The sequence below is a fragment of the Lactuca serriola genome, chromosome 8 (assembly GCF_051521515.1).
Source record: "Lactuca serriola cultivar US96UC23 chromosome 8, Lser_US96UC23_V15, whole genome shotgun sequence".
Taxonomy (NCBI): Eukaryota; Viridiplantae; Streptophyta; class Magnoliopsida; order Asterales; family Asteraceae; genus Lactuca; species Lactuca serriola.
Genome location: NC_136415.1, coordinates 243,321,586 through 243,343,861, shown reverse-complemented (window position 1 = coordinate 243,343,861; position 22,276 = coordinate 243,321,586). Strand labels below are relative to the sequence as shown.

Sequence of the window (22,276 nt, the reverse complement as noted above, 5' to 3'; positions counted from 1 at the left end):
AAGTTGCAAAGTTTACGTGTAGAGAGGGAGATCTAGGCAAAAAGCACCATAAACTAGGGTTTGAGGCCAAGGGGCTTCAAAATCGACTCTTGGGCTGATACTTTATGCTTCTCCAGTCCATAACACACTTGGATCTGAAGTAGCAACTCCAGATCCGACTCCTAACTCAAAATAATATCATTATGGCTAAAGAGCCCCAACAACCACACATAAATCTAGATGCAAAAAGGGTCCAGAAACTAGTTTATACCTCCAAAAGATCAGAAATGACTTCCAAATCCTGGATCTACAGCCCCCTTCTTGCACTCTCAAAATTCTTCTTCTTTCTCCAAGCTTAAAGCACTCTTGAAGGCAATAAATGGCTCAAATAGAGGATATGGCGGCTAGGGTTTGATATCCAGGGCTTAAGAGGCAGTAAGGATCCCTAGGAAGAAGATTAAGACGTTTTTATAGGCTCCAAGTCCCGAATTTAGGGTTTTCCACGCACAGACCAGACTCGCCGAGTCCACTTGGCCGACTTGCCGAGTTGGTCACTTACTCCTCGACCCGGATCCCGCTCCGACTCGCCGAGTCCCTACTTGGACTCGCCGAGTCGACCCCTAAACTTAGGGTTTTCTTCCCTTTCTTGGTCTTCAAAACTTTGGGTGTTACATACAACTTACAAGCATCTATTTTTTTCTACAAATTTCAAGATGCATTTAACCCAGATCAATTTTTGGACCTCTTTCGTGGTCGCAAGCATTTAATTGAGATAAGAATGAGGGAAATAAACCAAAATCAAATATGTTACACTTGTGATTGTTTATCAGAGAATAACAATCAATGTTTGGGATGTATGTTGTGTTGTTACTTCTAGGGATTGATTAAATCATCTTCAGCTGTTATTTGATCAAGAAAGCCCAACATCATTTGCAAAGACATTATCTCAATCAGATGCGAACAATAGTGGTCGATTCTCAATCCCGGTAGCGGTTGTGGACTTGTAGAGTGTAGATGGCGAGGTGTGGTGGAGATGTATCTCCGGTGGAGTTGGTGAAGACTTCATCATCTCCATCAGATACCAATACCGATGATGGACGATAAATTGATTTCCCTTAAATCGAAGTTTAATTTTGACTTTTTCAGTCAAAAATTGTTCATGCGATGATTTCATATGAGAAAGAGGTGGGACCCCTTTAAATTTCATTTTTTCATTTAAAAAAGACAAAACATCAAAAATGGTCCCTGTGGTTTTCGAAAATATCAAGTTTAGTCCCTAAGTTCAAAAAACCTCACAGATGGTCCCTGTGGTTTCAAAACTTTTAACAAATGGTCCTTCCGCCTAACTCCGTCGGCTTTCTACCGTTAAGTGAGGGGCACTTTCGTCATTTCAATACATAGGGACCATTTATGAGGTTTTCTCTATTTAAAAAAAAAAAGAAAAAAAATATATAATTATTTAATTAAAGGGCCCCACCCTCTCTCTCTCTCTCTCTCTCTTTCTCTATCTCTCTCTCGGGGGGTGTATGCATGTACACAAGTGGAAAAAAGATGGACTCCATTTGATAGACTATCAAATTATTTCTTGCATCGTTCAATTCAGTTGGTTACCATCACGGGGTTTCGCCGGTATATTAGAACAGGAAACGAGGTCCCCGACGTCACTCCTCACAACTGAATGCTCCCAATTTTTCCGGCATGGTTCATAATCGACGAAGAACAAGCAAGAAACGATTTTTCATTCCATTTCTGAAACTGTGGCTACTTTTTAACCCAATTGTGCGCTTCTTTCATCTTCATTCGTACCAAATTTCCCCAAGAAACATGAACTCTATCACTGTCGCCGAATTGAATTACATTGTCCACAGTTACCTTACTGAATCAGGTAATTCTCCGTGGTTATACACATGCATATACATTTAGATAGATGAAGCACACTTATGTTCATTCATTCATGCATGGGTTTTTCTGTTTGTTGATGATTACAAGTTGGTTTCGTCTTTTCTTTCTTCTTCTTTGTCGGAAAATCTCTAATCGAACACATTCTTTATTTTTAGAACAAGTAATTTGAAGTTCCGGACATTCGAATTTCAGTAATTCATTTTGTTTTGGAATTTTCGATAATGCAGAGTGTTAATTTTGTGTTTTCTTTAAAAGGAATTTTCTACACTACAAGAAAAAGGCCTTTTACGACGCTCATTGCGCGTCGTAAAAGGCTCAGACGACGCGCAAATGCGCGTCAAGGAAGGCCCTGTCATAAAGAAAGACGACGCGCATTTACGACGCTCATTTACGACGCGCATTTACGACACGCGTTTACGACACGCAATGCGTATCAAGGAAGGCCCTGTCATAAAGGAAGACGATACGCATTCACGTGTCGTAACCTTACGACGCGTGTGTTAATGACACGCAATGCGTATCAAGAAAGCCACTGTCAAGAAAGGCCATGTCATAAATGAAGATGACACACATTTTTGCGTATCATAATTTTAAATGTTTAAAAAAAATATTATTTATAGATTTTTCTAATTTTCAAATTAAATAATACATTAAAAATCTCATAATACAAAATAAAATACCATAAATAACAAAGATAATTCATTTCACTAATATGTCAAATACAAATAACTATTCCAGTAGTGAGTAAATGTTATAAAAAAAATGAACTCATTTATATACAATTGCATTATCTAGCTTCCTATGTGCCAAGAACTCTCTGTACAAAATGTTATCTTTGGTATGCATGTCTAAATACCTACTAACTCCTCCTATTCAAAAGGTAGCCACCAATTTTCTCAGCAAAGTGTTGAAAAGGTACCTAAAATACAAAATCATTAACAAACATAATATATTTTAATTTTTTATTGAAGTATATGAAAATTGAAGTAGTTAGTTTAGTTAGCTACCTCATTTTCCTGTTTGATATCATGTGTAAAGAATTGTTACATATACATCCTATACAGAGTAATAAAGTAGGAGGTTATTTCCTGTAGTTTACCCATAAAAGAAAGGAAAAAAAAACTTACAGGTTCTGTAATATAGACACGTGCCAGGTCCTTCAAAAGGTGAATTGAGAGAAACAAATACGTTTGCAGCATTCATGAGATTAATACTTAACCTCCTTCCCATAATTATTCTTTGCATTTCATTGTACAATCTGTTAATCAAATTTATATGTAAAAGGGTCATCATTTTGAACTCACGTTCCAACACCTTCTTTGAATAGATGACTATAATTTCTAGCCACAATTCAACTTATAAAAAGGAAAGAAAACAACAATCTAGCTTATAAAAGATTAATAAATAGAGGGCCTGAAATTGCTTAAAGCTCAACACCAGTAATCGCTAATCGATAAGATAATACTTTGTTTTTTTAACTTCTCCAACCATCGGTGGTTGTTGAGTTGACCCGCCATCTTGTTGGAAAAATCAGGGCTTCCTTCAACTTCTCTCACTTTGTCCATAAGAAGGGATGATGGGCTTACTTCCTTCAAATCAACATTCAGATTCTTAAACAAAACCTGAAAGGCCACAATAACAATAGTGAATATAGTATATTATCGGAATTGATGTTATAAACTTTTTGATTATGATGTGTGTAATATGATGTGTGTGCAGAAGAGTAGGGATCTTGCTGGGTACCATAGTTTTCAGCATAAGTAACCTGAACAGGAAGGGTTTGTCCGCTTGCAGCCCCACCGTATGCATGGTACACATCCACCACACCATGTGTGGCTGCAACTGCAACTGGTTGTGCATACGAATCTTGACTGTTCACCATTGTCCTGCAACCTATATATATATATATATATATATATATATATATATATATATTACAACTGCAACTGGTAACACTGTAACTCCTAGGCACCAAGAAGGGTATTTTTGGAAATTGTAAAAGATCAAAAAGGGTATTTCAGGAAAGTGAAAAACCCAAAAGGGTATGTCTGGAAATTGAGATACCTGAACAAGCTCTTCATTTTCAGTAGCACAATTGGGTTTATCTTCATTTTCAATAGCACACTTGCAAAATTTTTAAACCTTTAAAACCCATATTAGAAGGACTAAAGGTTAGAAAGGAGAAGTAATGAAGCTATGAGTTGAGAAAAGAGTAATCACAGCAAGGTCTCTAAAACAGACCTGCTGTTCAAAACGGATTTACTCCAAAATCTAAAACAGAAACATAGCTTTAACTAAATTTTATAGAAAACTATGATTGTTCAGGATTCCAGAACTATAAAGAACTCCTTCTAACTCCAAAGGATGAATTAAATATGAATTTTACAAAAAGGAATATCACTTCTATCTCCAACAAGATAGTCAAGTGAGGTTGGCCAATTCTACCCAACTTGTGAGTAGAATTCGTCCATACCAAAATTCAGAGAAGTAAAGAACATACAAATGAAAGTCTCAGAGTTGGAATTGAATGAAAAGCATTTCCCAAGCTCTGGATATAAAATTCACATTGTGGACAATCACAACACTAGTAAAAGCTGGTGACTGCCCACTGATCTGGAGTCTGGATCAATTCTAACCAATTTATAATTGGAAATAACACCCCATCTGCTCCAGATCTTAAATTCATAATATCAGGAACATATAGAAACTTGGAATCACTATGGATCCTTTTCCAAGCCTTATAAATGATGAAAACAAAATGACATATCAGAACAGACCCGGATCAGACCTAACAGCAATGATTCCATTCTTGCACATAGATAAAGTCCTTACCAGTGAAGTTGGGCTGCTTAAGAAAGTTAGCCAACTCAATTTGTGAACTTTGGGAACTGGTTTGGGGTCCGTTTGAGTTCTATAGCTCAAGGTATGATTTTTACAATATGACTATAGATCTGATGGAAAATAGAATCATTGGAACTGGGTAAAAGAAGAATAAAAACCAATGAGTGGACAGAAAAAAAAGTAAACAGGTAAAAGGAGCTAAACAGAAAGTTATACCAAATGAAAATACAAATGCCATCTACGCCTTACCATTCCTTGAATGTCTGATATACCTCGCGAACCACAAGTTCTTCCAGCTTATGATAATCAGGTTGAACACTTGTTACTAGCATTGTGATATCAATATCAAAAAGTTTCCACCTCTAAACGAAGGCTGCAAAGATACAAGGTCGAACAAAATTACATTATTACCCTCACGCTAAAAGTAATGGGAATTTAATAGTGATTTATTAAAAGTAAAATTCCAACACTCCACCAATCAGCGGCCTTATCATGGCCCCTCCCTTGTACAATTTCAGGTGTCATACCTTATATTTAGTAAGGAATGGAATATGGGATATGGGAAATATACCTTATATTTAGTAAGGAATTGAATATGGGAAATCATTTCAAAATCTTCAGTGTCTGCAGCCATCACTACAAATTCAGAAAACCCCTATCCAGGTCCCTTATAACTGTTTAAAAAAAAAAGAAAAAACAAGAAGTTAGAACCAACATTAAGAACAAAATATCAAAAATAAATATCAAAACAAGTCAGAATAATATTCACAAAGTTGATAAACTTTGGTTAAGAAAAAGAACAAGAAACATAGCCAATTTAGTTAGGCATTGAAACAAACCTGAATAATATCAAGCATTATGCAACTCTGGGAAAAGATAAGAACTTTATGGCCTTCCAGAATAAGATTACCCTGTAATTGAATAAAAAAATCACATTGTAAATTTGTACCTGATGTTATGAAACACACATTCAACTGATTAAGATTTTCACTGCTGTTATGAAAAATCTACATTTGTACCTGATGTTAAGAAAAATCACATTGTACATTTGGATGACCTAGAAGCAAAAGTTTTCACTTTATGTAGAACCATGAACTATATAACAGTGTATGGCATGACCAAGAGAAACTTTATGCTGCAAATCCTTCAAGGATGGTTGGCAACAATCATCTTTCATCTCATTATCAGACCGACTTCCAGCAGCAGCTGGCAAGGAGCTCATTGATTTCTTCTAATAATGGGCATTGGAGTGAAGGTGAGAATGGAAATAATGATATGAGACTACTGTGACCAAGGGTATGATTGTCATTTTCTAACACAACATACCATTTTCTGTTTTCACCTGGAATTAATTTTCACAAAATAAAAAAAAAACATATAAGGTTTTCTCAAGTATCAACTATAAAAAATAAAAACCAATTTCCACTAATCTCGATTGATGTTACTGCTATTCAGATGAAAGAAGAAGAGGAGAGAAGTAAAATAGAGAAAGGAAAAGAAGGAGCTACTGTGGATCTTATGCAAGTGCTTCTTGCCAGCACTAAAGAAGTTAAGGAACAAAATGATGGGTTTGTTGATGTGGTGAAGAAAACCAAAGGAAATAATGGAAATTTGTTTTCAAAAGAAGCTACAGGGGGGGAAAAACAGTTTTCGAGTCAGGGGCATCAAGGGAATTTCTCGAAAAATGAAGGTTCAGGGGTTTTTGCTGGAAACCGCAAGCAGGGGCAAAAAGGGAATTATCCGAAAATTGGAAATTCTGGGGCTTCTGCTGGAATTCGCTATCAAGGGTATAATGGGAATAATCAGGAAAATTTGGAATTTAGTTTTGATAGAGGTGGGAAGACAGGAGGTAAAAATGGGCAGGGGTATTATGGGAATATTCAGCCAATGAAAGGAAAGTCTAATGATTCAAAGATTGAACAGGGGAAAAGTTGGAAAAGTAACAAGGTTATGGGAAAGAACAAGGATGGGGGTGATGTTTCGGAAGTCAAAGGGTTTGTGGGGAATAGTTCTATGAGTCGGCCTGACCAGGAAGCTAAAAAATCAGAAGCAGGGGTAAATTTTAATGGTAACAGGCAGGGCTATCTTCCGAAATCTGGGGCTCGATTTCAAAATCAATATTATGGCTTGCTTTTAAAATCGATTTCATTAATTTTATATAAGAAGGGTACAGCTGACCTAATTTTATATAAGAACTCTAGAACTGATACGTACCTTTCTCTTTGATAATTTCTTTTAAGATGACTATTGTTTAGGGCTATCAACAACACCGTCATCTCCGCTACCATAGTGTAATAAACAAAGCACCATTGAAGGCCCTTCATCATCTTCCGCTGCCATTACTTCCTTGAGTGAAAATTTCGAACTCGATAGGAGAGGAAATGAGTCGCCAATAAGAAATCTGAAATCATAAAATCAGATGGGAAGAAATCTGTGAAAAGAGTTGAAGTCGTTTGAGATACCGATGTAAATCCTTAGAAATCTCATTCGAGAAGAGAATGGAGAGCCGCTTCTTTTTTTGGCGCTGAATCGTTTCACCACCGGTCGATCACCACGGAAACAGGAGAACTGGAAGCTTAAAATAAAATAAAACCCTACACATATTTGTAATCTTCAATCGTTGGATCTAGGGCAGAAGTAGATGGACGATGGGAAGTAGAGCAGATGTGAAAATAACCCTCAATCGCTAGTAGGCTATGGAATCGTTAGCTTGTGAAAATTTTATGAGGCAGTGGATGTGGGTGAGAGGTGGAGACGATGTAGGGTAGATATGAGAGTCATATGGAAATGAATGTAGGAGAAGAAGGCGGGTGTTTAAAAAATTTGGGGATTTCATTTTCCCTCTTAGAGACGCGCGTTTCTTAAAAAAATATAAAACGACATTCATAGAGGACGCACGAGTGCCCTCCGTGTTTTTAATTTTTTTACATGAGACACTATTTAAGGGCACGCAATAATGCGTGACCTAAATCCTTAAATTTTTTGAATAGACGACACTCTTTTAATGTCACTCTCCTTTGCGTAACATAAATCACCGAGTGTCGTGGTTTGCACGTCGTAAAAGGCTATTTTTCTTGTAGTGCTAGGGTTTGTAAGTAGTTGATCGACGAAGCATTGATAATTAGTTGCTGATTTTACTCTCAGGTTTTCAACATACAACCTTCAATTTTGGATACGAGGCAACTATTAACAAGTCCACCATTGATGGAACTAAGGTTCCACGTGGAGCCCTCGTTACTTTGGTACAGAAAGGGATTCAATATCTTGAAATGGAAGCAAATTTGAACGATGTTAGTACGCTAACTCTTCACCTCTTCTTCTCTGATTTCCTCTTAACTACTGCAATTCTGATAATATTTTTTCAAGATTACAGAATGATGCAGATGTAGATGAAGATTTCTCATTCATCCAACCATTTGATCTCCTCACCAGAGAGAGAGAGAGAGAGAGAGAGGCCCTTTAATTAAATAATTATATTTTTTCTTTTTTTTAATAGAGAAAACCTCATAAATGGTCCCTGTGTATTGAAATGATGAAAATGCCCTCACTTAACGGTATAAAGCTGACGGAGTTAGGCAGAATGACCATTTGTTAAAAGTTTTGAAACCACAGGGACCATCTGTGAGGTTTTTTGAACTTAGGGACTAAACTTGATATATTCGGAAACCACAGGGACCATTTTTGAGGTTTTGTCTTTAAAAAAATAGAAAACCTCAAAAATGGTCCCTGAGTATTGAAATGACGAAAACCACATGGACGATCCGTGAGGTTTTTGTAAATTAGGGACCAAACTTCAAATTTTATGAAACCACAGGGACCATTTTGAAGTTTTGTCTAAGAAAAAACGAGAAAGAACCCCCAAAACCGGAAAAACACATCGCTATGAAATGCCACAAGAATACCACCCAAAATCTAAAGTCCAACGTCTACGGTGGTTTACTCAACGAAAAATAACACCAAATCATAAAATCGAACCAAAAAACGCAAATCACTCAAAATCGCAACCATCACTACTAGAAAAAAGGCCTTTTACGACGCTCATTGCGCGTCGTAAAACGCTCAGACGACGCGCAAATGCGTGTCAAGGAAGGCCCGGTCATAAAGAGAGACGACGTGCATTTACGACGCGCATTTACGACGCGCATTTACGACGCGCAATGCGTATCAAGGAAGGCCCTGTCATAAAGGAAGACGACACGCATTTGCGTGTCGTAACCTTACGACGCGCATGTTTATGACACGCAATGCGTATCAAGGAAGCCCCTGTCAAGAAAGGCCATGTCATAAATGAAGATGACACACATTTTTGCGTATCAAGGAAGCCCTTGTCATAAAGGAAGACGACACGCATTTTGCGTGTCATAATTTTAAATATTTTTAAAATTATATAGTTTTTGATAGATTTACTAATTTTCAAATTAAATAACACATTAAAAGTCTAATAATACAAAATAAAATACCATAAACACTAAGAATAATTCATTGCACTAATATGTCAAATACAAATAATCATTCCAATATTAAGTAAATGTAACACATTGCTAATATTTCATAATATTTATTATACAAGAAATATGAAAAAATTGAAATCCCTGAGATTAAAAGTACTAATAGAAGCTTCACGTGAGATACATATAGTTGGACCAGTAAGCAAGAATGTTCCCGAATCCATAATAACAGCACAAGAACACGTACGCGATATCTTCTGCTAGAAGTTGTCAATCCAAAACTATTGTTGAAGGTTGGCATGATAGCTATTAAGATTTGAGCATAACAAGAAACCAATCAATGTTAGGAACTCAAAATTTACTGCCACCATTATCATGTATACTCTGGACAAAAAAATAAATATAAAATGGAAATGAGTCAAAAGTTTAACTGTTTGGGCTATTTTTGTGTTTTTTTTTACAATTTAATTTCACCTTGATGGCATTCTTAATTTCTGCAAGAACTAATGGTATTCTTTTTACAACTTGGGCATATGAATACTTATTGGCAAACACATCAACAATGTCATTTTGGCCAATGTCAATCATATAAAGTGCTCGTTGAAACCCATCATCATTTATCATCTTTTGTAAACTTGAATATATCACCTCAAAAGACTAAATTTACAAATCCCAAAATTGAAATTTTTAGGTAAGATAAATTGCATGATATAAAAATCAATTGATAAATGGCTTTTTATGGTAGGAAGGGCATAACCGTCATTCGGACATTCCTATGATAAACCTATAAAGTTCACATGAAAGCTCTCTCAAGTTTGTGGGCAAGTTTAGTTCAGGCTCAGAAGTAGGAATATCCAAATTTGGAATATCCCACTGTCAGATCCAAGAAAAAAGAAAATCAATTATTGAAAATTTTAAAATCATATTTCACAAGGAGTGTTAATACTTAAAGAACACAAAAGGGTACCTTGGGCGCAAAATCTTTGGAAACTAATCTTGCATACCTCTATCAAAAGGTAAAAGCTTTCAAGTGTATGTGTCACACATGAAACAAAACAGATAAAGGAATGTGTATATATAACATGGCTTTCAAAATTCACTTGATATTTACTCACTTGAAGATCTGCAAACACTTCAAATGGAATGTTGGATCATTTTCACTGTTACATAAATTATGCTTTGTAGAATTACTTGTGCACATGACAAGTTAGCACATGAAATTTGTGAATTTTCGGGCTAGTTTGCACTCTTGTACTAAGCTGAACTTTTGTGCTTGGAATTAAGTTAAGCCCTTGGTAAGGATGAAAATAGACTTCCATACCTGATTATAGGCTTTTACCTCATGGCATTTGGAGCCTTTATGAATTTATTATGAATTTTCGAAGTTGATTGATGCAAACAGTGGGTTGCATGGACCAGTTTGCAAAGATTGGTACTTATACCCTTAAAGGAATTGGAATTAGGAAAAGTGGTCCAAAGTTCAGTGAAACTAGATACAATAACCTTTCCAGAAAACTATACTTCGTGATTTTTGGACAATCTGATGGCCTTTTATGATTTTTATAAGATAAGGACAGATTGCAGCAACATGCTGAAACATTTCATGACAGCATCAAACAAAATGGGATAAACAACTCACATAAACTCATAATCAGGATAGGAAAACAAAGAAAAAATGTAGTAGACATTCATACCTTTCCACAATGAAAGCCCCATTAAAATTCTCAACCTAACACCATTGCCCTTTCTATGGCATGAATTACCATTCTGCCCTTCTCTTCTTCCTCATTTTCTGCTGCATTTTCAGAAAGAAAAAAAAATGTGTGGTAAAGATGGTGAAAATCATGGTACTTAAGTGCTTCAGAAAATGATGCAAGAAAAATCACTCTAACAGAATACCAATTGAGAGTCATTCCATTCCATCAAAATCCTTTAAAAATAATGTTTGTTGGGATTTCTGCAATATTTCTGTAACTGCTTCATTCAAATATTCCCTAAAAATCATGTAGCTTTAATATAATCCACCTTCTATTGCTACAACTATTCTTCTCATTTTCCTATTTTTTCCACTTTTAACCCTTCTACTTGTAATCACTGCAGTCCCATCCCTACCAATCTTTTTCAAAATTCCCCTTATGCCTGCTGCTGCTAACCTTGCAGCTCTTCTTGTCACCACATCACATATTTTCACCACCAGTTTTCTCACTTTCAGTGGAACATCGTTTATCTGATAATGAATTAATTTTGTCAAAAAAGAAAATAAACCCAGATTTAAAAAAGTATTTTTTTTATATAGAAACTAGGAAAATCTTACATTTAGGGTTTCTTCAAGAATCTTGGCAACTTCACTCGGGTTTAGGGTGTCATCTTCATGCATAGCAGCCATTAATGGTGTACTGAGTATTTTTAAGAAACAAAATATGAATTTATCTTTTTTGTAATCCCATTTGCTGAGAACTTTTTATCAATCTAAACAATGCACTTTACATTTCTACCCCTACATTGGTAAAAAGAGTAAAGAATTTCGTTTTATGACATACCTTAACATAAATCTTGCTGAAAGCTTAGAGGAAACTCGTCCAAAAATATCTTATTCTAATGACACTTTGTGAATTACTCTTCTAACAATGTCACCTAAATACATTCCCGATATCATTTTCTCAAAACCCTATATTATTAATCACAAAAATCATATCAAGTAAAAAAAATATGGAAATTACAGAGTGAAAATTATCTTGGATAAAAATAATTAAATTAACCTGATCATTTGGGTTCTGACTTTCTGCATCAAGATCAATATCATAATCAGTTCACTACTAGAAAAACAACCTTTTACGAACAAAACAAAATATACTGTAATAACAACTTACTGGCAGCTGGTATTCTGTTTTGAAATCTCTATGCCCTCCTCTTATGGAAAAATGAGCACAACCAGGATACTTCCCCTGTCTACAATTCCTCCCTTATCAACAGTTTCATTTGCCAATATTTCATATAATTCAGAAATCAGTTGTTGCACCTACAAGTCATCAACAATGATTATTAGTATGAGAATGCCTGACAAGGGTATTCTCGTCTTTTGCACTTTTTTACCTCAGGGAATCAATAAGTCCTTCAGGTATGAGAATAACACCATAGTTATAACCAAGATCTGCACGTTTACAGATTACATCTGCTATGTAATTTGTAACCTTTTTTAGTGTCAATTTCTTTGATGCAACCTGTAAGAAATATGACAAAAAAATAATTAGTGAGTCTCTAAAAAAATAAAAAATAAATTGAATTGTGTACCTCTTCTCCAATAATAGTGATGTTTGGATGAGTTTGTAAAGCACATTCTAATGTAATGTAGGAAGCAGCACGTCACATAAGCCTTACAACTGCATACATACAATACAACCTTATAATTAGCAACCGTGTGAATATTCCTATTTCCTTGGTCAAACGTTGACCAAATTTATTTTTTTATTTTTACAAATTATATGAAAATATAATATTCCAGATAATGAACTTACGGTGATAATATTTCCCTGTGGAACGTGCATCTATCATAACATTTCCCGAAATCCCCCTGAAATACATTTAATAACAAAGCAAACAACAGTTAATAACATTTTTGGTATTAAGTCTCTATTGTAAAGTGACAAAACTAATTAAATGATAACATCGCTAAAATGGCGTTTTCAATTCAGAAGTTGTTGAAATGAAAAGGCGATTTTCAAGGAAACATGAGTTTTGCAAGTGAAGCAACCTTATATACTCTTTTTTTTCCTTTTCATTTTTGGTCAATAATTAACAAAATAAAAAATGAAAAATGATTTCTGACGAGTTAAATCACCTAGGTTTTCTCCGGGACTTGAACGGAATATTTGTAGGCGGTGATGGAGAAAACTCGAACGGCAAATGAGGCGGCTCAGCCTCGCCTGACAACATTCCAACGATCTCTCCCATCGTCGGACGTTTTACCGGCGAACGCTGGAGACATAGTAAGGCGGTTGTGATACAGAGGAGTGCCTGTTCTTGATCTAGTGAATGAATATTAGGACCGAAAAGATCTAGAAGCTTCCCATTGCGTGCAAGTTGTCTCGTCCATGAAATTAAATTAACTCTCTCGAATTCAGACATGGGGGACGTGTGCAAACTCGACTGATTTGCGTTTCTTGCAGACAACATTTGATTGTACCGATAACGACCCCGCTCTAGGGATCCCATATCTTCCCTCCCTTTACATACATTAAAATAAATAAATCATAATTTGAAACAAAAAACAAGTCATTGAAATAAAGTTATTTACAGAATTACCTGACAGTAGATTAAGAGGGGAAGAAGCAGAGGGAAGATTAGTTCCATGAACGGAATTGGAAGAACCAAGAGCTGAAGGAGCGGGACTGGGACCAGATCCAGGAAGCATAGGTGGTCTAGTAGTGATTCAGAACTGGTAACCCACTCGGACCTTGAAAACAAACTAGAACAACATCTTGGTTCGATGAGATTGGTTTGGATCGTTCTAGAGGCCTATTTCTCTGCCGAACATGAAGCCATAGCTAAGAAGGGGATGATTAAGAAGAAAAACATCGGGAAAGTCGGTGCGGGTTGGAGGTAGTTGAGGTGGGTATCAAGCGGTGTTTTAGGGTTTGTTTTGATCGATGAAGATTTTAGGAACTTCAAGTAAGAAATTATGGATGTTTTACACACAATGATTCTAGGGTTTCTTTTGATTGAAGAGGATTTTACATACAAAGAAGAAGAAGAAGGACGAGAGTATCAAGGCGGGGTTTTTTATTTTTTGGATTTCATTCCCGCTTGCAATTAAAAAATTGGAGAACGCGCGTTCATAAAGAAAAATATAAAGCGACAGTTTTAGACGACACGCCTTTTTATGATAGGTGCCCTCCGTGTTTTTAATTTTTTTTGTTGGACACTATTTTTAGGGCACCACAAATGCGTGTCCACTATCCTTCAAATTTTGTAAAACTGACATTATTTTTTAGGGCACGCACAAATGCGCATCCTCTATCAGCGAGTGTCATTGTTTGCGCGTCATTAAAGGGCTATTTTCTAGTAGTGCATAATTAGAAACACAAGAGAAATAAGGACCTTTTGGGTCTTACCTATTGTCCTTTAGTGGTGACTAGAGACCGGTGGTATGTTGTTGGAGATCGTGGTGTTCGTATTTCTACAAATTGAAACACACAAAACTCAAAATCACACCTAAAATCTGTGAAATCAACAAAATTTTAACGAATGAAGCAAAATATCGGTGAAAGGCGGTGAAACACCGGTAAAATCATGTCGGAGAAGGGATCACGGATTCAAAAAGTTTTGGGTTGGATTATCTTTGTGCAACGTTGTGAATGATGAACTAGGGATACCAAAGAACCCTATGCCGACGACAAGATGTCGGTATAGGGATAATGAAAACGATGTCGTTTACACCCTCTCGTAAAGAAAAAAGACCTTTATACCAACGAAAAGTCGTCGAGATAGAGTATACATGGATCACATGCCCTTTATACCGACGACATATCGTTGGGATAGCTCTTTTACAAATGACCCCGTTTTTTTTTTTTTGCAACATGAAATATAAATAAATAGAAATTATATTTCGTAACTTATACCGACAACATGTCGTCGAAATAAATTTTCAAAAAACCTCATAAAATTTATTCGTTCCCACCTAAGTTATGGCGACAACATTTCGCCGACATAGATATCCTGGTCAAAACAATTATTTAAAACCTATATAAACAGCATGTTGTCGGTACAGCCTAAGTTGTAGAGACGACTGTTGTCGTCGACATAGAAGTCTTCGTCACAAGTGTGGATTCTCTTAGTGCAAGTGTCATGTCATTGATGTGTCACAAGGAAGCTACTCGACATGTTGTAGTAAACCCAGTTTATCATGAAAACAACAAAGCATATCTAAATAGGCTGTTATTTCATTTTGAGTTTGTGAATAGTACTGAAATAAAGTTTTGCCCCATACGGTCTGAGTTTCACCTGTCGGCATCTTCACTAAGGGATGGCGAAATCGTAACGTGGTAGAAATGGAGGGGTTGAGCGGGTTTGACCAGAGGGGAGTAGATGGTGTGGGGAAATTTAGGGTTTATGGTGGAGATCTAGATACCAACTTGGATCATGATATCACTTTCCGAACTGATATTTCTACCCTATGCCTGGGTTAGAAGAAATTCAGTCTAGGATAATCCAAGTGGACATTTATGATTCTAGGCACATAAATCGTAAGCTAATATGCAAGAGGATTCTGTGAAAGTATGATGAAAAACGAGAGTTTAAGTTTGTCCCTCCCTTCTGAAGAGGAAGAATTGTTTTATATTAAACGAGATTAGGGTTTCATTAGGGTTGGGCCGTCATTAGTTGCTTTGTAAGAAAGTCATGATAATCCGGATTTAATGAGAATTTAGGGTTACCAAAACTAACGAGTTTCGTTAGTTTTACCAAAATACCCCTTGGACTCCGCTAGGGGCATTGCCCCTAGACCCCGCCAAAGGGGCGTTGCCCCTTTGGAAACCCTGGACCCAGGGACGCTGCCCCCAGACCCCGACTAACCGTCGAACCGGCTTCTAATTCGATCTTATACATGTGTGCGCTTCGCACAACCCCGTACATATATTAGAGTATAAATTATGAAGCCCCTTAGCTCACATGTTAGTTCCAGTTACTTAAAATGACATGGTCACTACTAGAAAAAAGGCCTTTTACGACGCTCATTGCGCGTCGTAAAACGCTCAGACGACGCGCAAATGCGTGTCAAGGAAGGCCCTGTCATAAAGAGAGACGACGCGCTTTTGCGCGTCGTCTATAGACGACGCGCATTTACGACGCGCTTTTGCGCGTCGTCTATAGATGACGCGCATTTACGACGCGCATTTATGACGCGCATTTACGACGCGCGGTTATGACACGCAATGCGTATCAAGGAAGGCCCTGTCATAAAGGAAGACGACACGCATTTGCGTGTCGTAACCTTACGACACGCGTGTTTATGACACGCAATGCGTATCAAGGAAGCCCCTGTCGAGAAAGGCCATGTCATAAATGAAGATGACACACATTTTTGCGTATCATAATTTTAAATGTTTAAAAAAATATTATTTATAGATTTGCTTATTTTCAAATTAAATTTGTATTTAATGTTTAATAATAGATAATAAAATATCATATACAAAAATAGAATCCATTGCATAAATTTAATGTCATACAAATAATCGTTCCATGGAAAACAAAACATGCAATACAACACAACAGTAAGTAAATGTAACGTATTGCAGGAACTTTGAGAGGCTGTTGGGCATGGAAGGAGGTTGCTAGAGCTATCAGAACCTGCACATGGAAAATCAGTAACTTAACATGCAATACAATACAATATTAAAATGATTCTTTGGATCATTTTGTAAATATGATTTATTCTTTACTTTGCCTCTGCTAAATTTTATTAGTCATCAAACAAATTATATTATGTACAAAGATAAACATAAATAACACCAAATATAATTAGGACAGATAATCATGCTTCTTTACCTATACCTATACCAATGGATTTCAACAACCATTACCTAACACATAATAAATCAATCTATACAAATGATATTATCCTAACACATATTCAACCTTCTACAAATTTTTCCATAATTTAAGAAGGTGTAAGTTGCATATGTTTTACTTTTACATTGAAAAGTAAATTAAATGAAGCTATCAACATTAAAAGTTTATTGATCAAGGAAAGCAAAAATAAATAAATAAATAATGCACTAGAATGAATAGATAACAAAAGGCAACTTTTGTAACTACCTGTTGGTCAAAGATTTTAGCTCTGGCAAGTCAACAGGTAGCAGGTGTGCATCTAAGGAAAATGAAGAAAATCATTATGAGAAATGGAAAATATGGAATTTAGACAACAATAAAGGATGGTGATATATAAAGCCCAACTCCAAAGAAGAAACAACAATGGGCAAATAAAAAAATACTCAGTTGTTAATAATGGGAACTTAAATAATTATTCCTTTTCTTTTCTTGGTTAACTTCATGCAGGTTGAAAGAAGTTTTGTAACTAAACGACCAACTAAAACATTAATAGGAACAGCTTTTATCATGGAAAGCAACAATTTAAGGCACAAATCATCACCATGACTGTAATCCATGAGGGATTCCAAAAATACCCCTAGAAACTTGTCGACGTTGAACTCCTTGGTTAATCTAGAAAGAACCCCCAAAAGATCCCTTTCTCACAAAATCAAAACCATGTTCAGGAAACATAGTGAAAAATAAAAACTTTGAATTGTCAACAGAAAGAAAAACTTTATCCTTTGAGGCCTACCTAATTTCCTTCAAGATATCAACAACCTTTTTAGGGGGCACTTCCACATATTGCAACTGCCATGTAAATAAGAAAGGTATGAATTAACTTTATAAAGTTACGGATAAACAACATATGGCAAGCAAGAATACCTGTACTACATTAACCAAGGCCATAAAGGACACACGAAACACGTGCAAAAAGATACCTATACTACATAAGGTCATATTAGTCAATTGCATTAATTAATATTCCTGGAATGAATTTGGTGATGTAATTATTGGGATGAATGTGAAGATAGTTTTGTAGATTTGGTAGTAGGTTACCTTGGATTGGTAATTGTCTTGGACTTTTGTAAATTTGGTAATAGGTTACCTTTTTTTCTTTTCTTTTGAATTTATTGTCCCTGTTGTCATGGAACAACAACATGATGTGTAAGATTTTTAAATCACTTTTTTTGCTTTAACAAAATAAGAAACTATTATATAAGAAAATACAAATACCTCGATAATTTGGTCTAGTTCAATGTTCAACACCTGGTTGAATTGTGACTCACTCATACCGTCCCTATTATAATATAACAAGTAATAGAATTTTAAGGTTTGAGCTTTTTACAGCAAAATAAAAACATGAGTTCACCTATTTTTTATAAAGAAAATGACATAAATATCTAAAAGTTAAATATACAATTTTAAAAGAATTCACCTGAAAATGATTATCTGATCTGGCTTATGTTTTGCAGAACTCGTATAGAAGTCAAGGAGAAGCTCCCTGCCACAAAAAAAGAAAAGAAAATCTCATCATTTGCTTACAATGTGATGTGAAATCTCAAACATCAAACTCTTTATGTATAATAAAAATAGGAAATAAAAACAAGGAATTGAACCTCATTATGCCTTCATCCTCAGTGTCAGAAACTTTCTTGAACAGGGAATCTATCATCTCCACCTTTGGAGATTGAGTTCTTACAGAAGCTCGATAGCGGGAGATCAAAGGCCAATGTCGGGAGCTAACAACCTGTTATTAAAAAAAAAACAAAGAAATGATCTTTTATTAAAACATTCCCATAAATAAAAATATAAAATTGATTTTTAATAAATTTGAGAAAGAAAAATAGTTACAGCATCAATAGATGGAATATCAGACTGGCCAGGTGACCCATGAGACACATCCATGCCCAGAATGATTGTGGGAGCCTTGGAAACATGTGGAAGGGAAGGAGAATGCTCCACACATAACATTGAGTTAAGACCCCCAAGCTGCATGCACAAATAAACAAAAAATCAAATTTAATCTTTTCTTTTTTGGGCTTAAGAAACAGCAACCTACTTTTATTATGTATATTATAGTATTAAAGCTTCCTACTTCTTTTTATTATTTGAAAAATCTACATGATTATAATACTCAAAGTTTCTTTGGATGATATTGATGTAACAGGAAGAAATCAAAGCAGGATGTTAAGCAAATCAATCAAACTAGAACATTATTTCTTGCATTTTTCCAAGTGGGGTTTTGAATAAGTGAGCTTATAAATTTTGGGCTAAATGCAAGAAATAGCAACATACATTTAACTATTTGTATATTACAGCATCGTACTTTTATTTTCTTTTTATTACCAGCATTGCACTTTCGATATATTTGTTACTTACATTTTTGCTTTTGAAAAAACCACCCAATTATAAATAGAAGACATTGTACCTTAAATTTGTTTCCTATTTAGGACAATAGGCTTAGAAAAATCTATCTAAATATAGTAGTGAAAACTGAATTGAAATTTGATTGCGTCTTTATAAAAGGAAAGATTTTTCAGTGCTATAATACACAAATCAATTGCTATTTCTAGCATTTGACCTGTTCTTTTTGTATTCACCTTAGCATTGATCTTAAGCAGGACATTTGTGAGGTACTGATCATTGACTCTCATAGGAAAATTGCTTCTTCAAAGATTGTGCCTCACTCAAAGATCCTGTGAACAACAACATGATGTGTAAGATTTTTATATTTAGTAATTCTACGAATAACGAAAGATCAGGAATCAAGATTTAGTTTACCAGAGTTGCAATTGTAGGACATGAAGCAATTAGTTTCATGACTTGTAGCCACTTCAGGGAGTTTACCACTGGGACATGTGCATTTCCATTTGTTTTGACTTGTATTTTCTGTGTTTTTTAACATTTTTTTTCATAAATATGTATTAACTATTAAATATATGTACTTCAATTTAAATGGTCAAATCATACCAGAGATGCAGTTACAGTAAGAAGAGCAGTTTGGTGGAATGACAACATGATGGTTTAGTTGGTTTGCATAGCATGTATATGTCCACTTGTTGATGCATATGTCTATGCTTTACAGGTGGACTAACAGGTGATGGGGGTTGTAAGGCAAGAAGTGAAGACATTAGCAGGAAACTCATGACTTTGTGGTAGGGTTTCATGTGCTTCACATGCTGCAAGTAGAATACAGTCTCTTGGTGAAGTTCCCGAAGAAGAAGAACTTGAGGGAGTCCAATCCAGGAGATATATACATATAAATGATATTCAAGCATTTAGTCAAACAATAATAACAATGTTGTCAAGAAATAAATAGTTAATAATACCTCTATGAAGGCATTGACAATCATCCCTGCAGCAGAACAATCAAAAACATATATGGAGGGAGTCTTGAGCCATGAGTCAAGGTTGCTGATAGGCAATGGAAAAGAAACCTTTAAATTTCAGGAGAATAGAACTAGTGATTAGAAGGAATGATTCAAAAATTAAATCAAAAATTCACAATTAGATTTTCAGAAAGAATTATGTAAGGAGGAGCGGAGTAAGAGAAAAGAACTGTGAGTTTTGTTAAGACTAATTCAAATATTTCTTACTTGAATCTTTTCCAAAAACTATATGTCCATCTCCTTAGTTGCCTCATTTTCTTCATCTTATATTTGCAAGCGTGCCGGTGGTTGGTGCTTAGAAGAGCTAGAAGAATCGAGATTTGCTGAAAGATCGTGGGTTAAGTGAATTGGGCCCCTAAACCCTAGCTTAATTATAAATAAGGTAAGGCCGGCCCTGAAGATAGAATAAGTGGTAACACCATCTCCCAACACACGTTGGCATTCAGTTTTGATCAATGCGAAGTCTTCCCCTTTCTTAGATTCATTAGCCTGGCCACAAGCAATCTCCGGCCTATCATCCTTTTGATTCGCCGATTCACGCTTCAACAAAACCGACAATGGAACATGCTCACTCTTATTGCAGGACAATTCCTTGATCGCTTCTAGTATCCAGATTTATAAAGTCAATTTTATAGCTTCTCCTATTCCAGCATGATATACTCGATAAAATCCTATAAGATCAACAAAAAAAAACCCTTATCAATCAAACATTCTGAAACGATTGCCTTACATCTAACAAAAATCGAGTAAAATAAACATAAGATTCAAAAGAATGACACATAAATACTAATTTTCATAAGTCGTAACAACGATAGGTGCATTCTTCATGTTTCTTTTCTTTTCGTCTGTGTCTCAGAGTGACACTAGGGCTTGAAATTCTTAATCTTCAGAGTGACACTAGAGTAGAGATCTGATGAGAAAATTAACAAGTAAGGTTAGAAGTAGGGGAGAAGAGGATCGGAGACGAGAGAGAAGGAGGGAGAGGGGAGAATTGATTGCAAAGATCAAATATAGATAAAGGCAATAAAGAACAAGGCGGGTTCGTAGAGCCATGTGTTCCAAGACAGAATAAACCATCGATTTATGATCTTCAACCTCTAATTCGAGTTTGATACCTCTTATTTTTGATGAAAGAGGAGACTCAAATCTGAGAGAAAAATGAGGAGTCGATAATTAGGGCAAGAGGGAAAGAAGAAAAAAAAAGGAAGACCAATCGGGAAATCGAAGCAGATCTTTACCATTTGCATTCATAAGAGGGCGGAGTGGATATTAGCGAAAGCAGCGATCGTCGATTCTGATTTCCTTTTCTTCGATTGAACACCCAAGAGATCTTATTCCTTTTCTTCAAATTCTCATTTGCCTCCCAACCCCGGAAGACGTGGAATCGATGCCCTCTATTTTTGGAAGTCGGATCGATGGATACTCGTCCTTGTTAGATTTTTATTAGGCTTCAAAATTGATAGATTTTTTTTTTTCGATTCTTTCAAGTTTGAATCAGAAAATGAGAAAGAGTTAGGGAAATCAAGAGTGCAATGCTCGTCCTTGTTAGGTTGAAGATGAAAGATAGATAGAAGATAGAAAAAAAAAAAGGCGGGTTTTCAAAATTTTGGGGATTTCATTTCCCCCTTGTCTACTAAAGGCGCGTTTCATTAAAATTATAAAGCGACAGGTACAGACGACGCGCGTTTAAGATAAAGCGCCCTCCGTGTTTTTAATTTTTTTTCTTGAGACACTAAATTAAGGGCACACAATAAAGCGTGACGTAAATCCTTAAATTTTTTGGAGAGATGACACTATTTTAAGGGCACGTCCTTTTCCGTATCTCTAATTATCGCGTGTCGTAAAAAGCGCGTCATTAAAGGTCTTTTTTCTAGTAGTGGGTGACACTAAAATTAGATGTAATGGTGGGAGGAGAGCAAAAGATAAGAGAGAGGTGTTGCGGGTTCAAGAAATCGTTAGAGGTTGGAAGCAAAGAAGGGAAATGGGAAGACATGTTGGGAGGGATCCTTAGGCATGTTCAACAAGATCACAACTCCCTACACCTTGGGTTCGGCGGCTTCAACAAGTTCGACGGGAATGATTTCGTCCCCTAAGGCTCTTAGAGCTAAACGTTTGAAGTTTATATACAAT

General features: G+C 35.8%; 1 protein-coding gene and 1 pseudogene across 1 annotated transcript; one reads left to right on the top strand and one right to left on the bottom strand.

The window, feature by feature from the left end:
- Positions 1-1,803: 1,803 nt before the first annotated feature.
- Positions 1,804-8,185, top strand: LOC145067979 (WD40 repeat-containing protein HOS15 pseudogene; annotated as a pseudogene).
- An 8,994-nt stretch (positions 8,186-17,179) lies between these two features.
- LOC145067978 (protein argonaute 4A-like) lies at positions 17,180-19,411 on the bottom strand. The gene is made up of 7 exons (XM_079014990.1): positions 19,358-19,411; positions 18,609-18,746; positions 18,374-18,504; positions 18,193-18,258; positions 17,991-18,054; positions 17,509-17,564; positions 17,180-17,411 (listed from the first exon to the last, which is right to left on the bottom strand). The coding sequence occupies exons 1-7, from the start codon at positions 19,409-19,411 to the stop codon at positions 17,180-17,182; spliced, it is 741 nt and encodes a 246-aa protein (XP_078871116.1).
- Positions 19,412-22,276: the final 2,865 nt, after the last annotated feature.

Bases quoted from the DNA above. Each gene is read 5' to 3' on its own strand.
- LOC145067978 (XM_079014990.1), bottom strand. From the start codon at position 19,411: ATGAGAGTCAATGATCAGTACCTCACAAATGTCCTGCTTAAGATCAAT. The intron at 18,055-18,192 runs GTGAATTCTTTT...ATATTATAATAG, and splicing joins GATCAGATAATCATTTTCAG to GGACGGTATGAGTGAGTCAC. The intron at 17,412-17,508 runs GTAGGCCTCAAA...TTTGTGAGAAAG, and splicing joins GATATCTTGAAGGAAATTAG to GGATCTTTTGGGGGTTCTTT.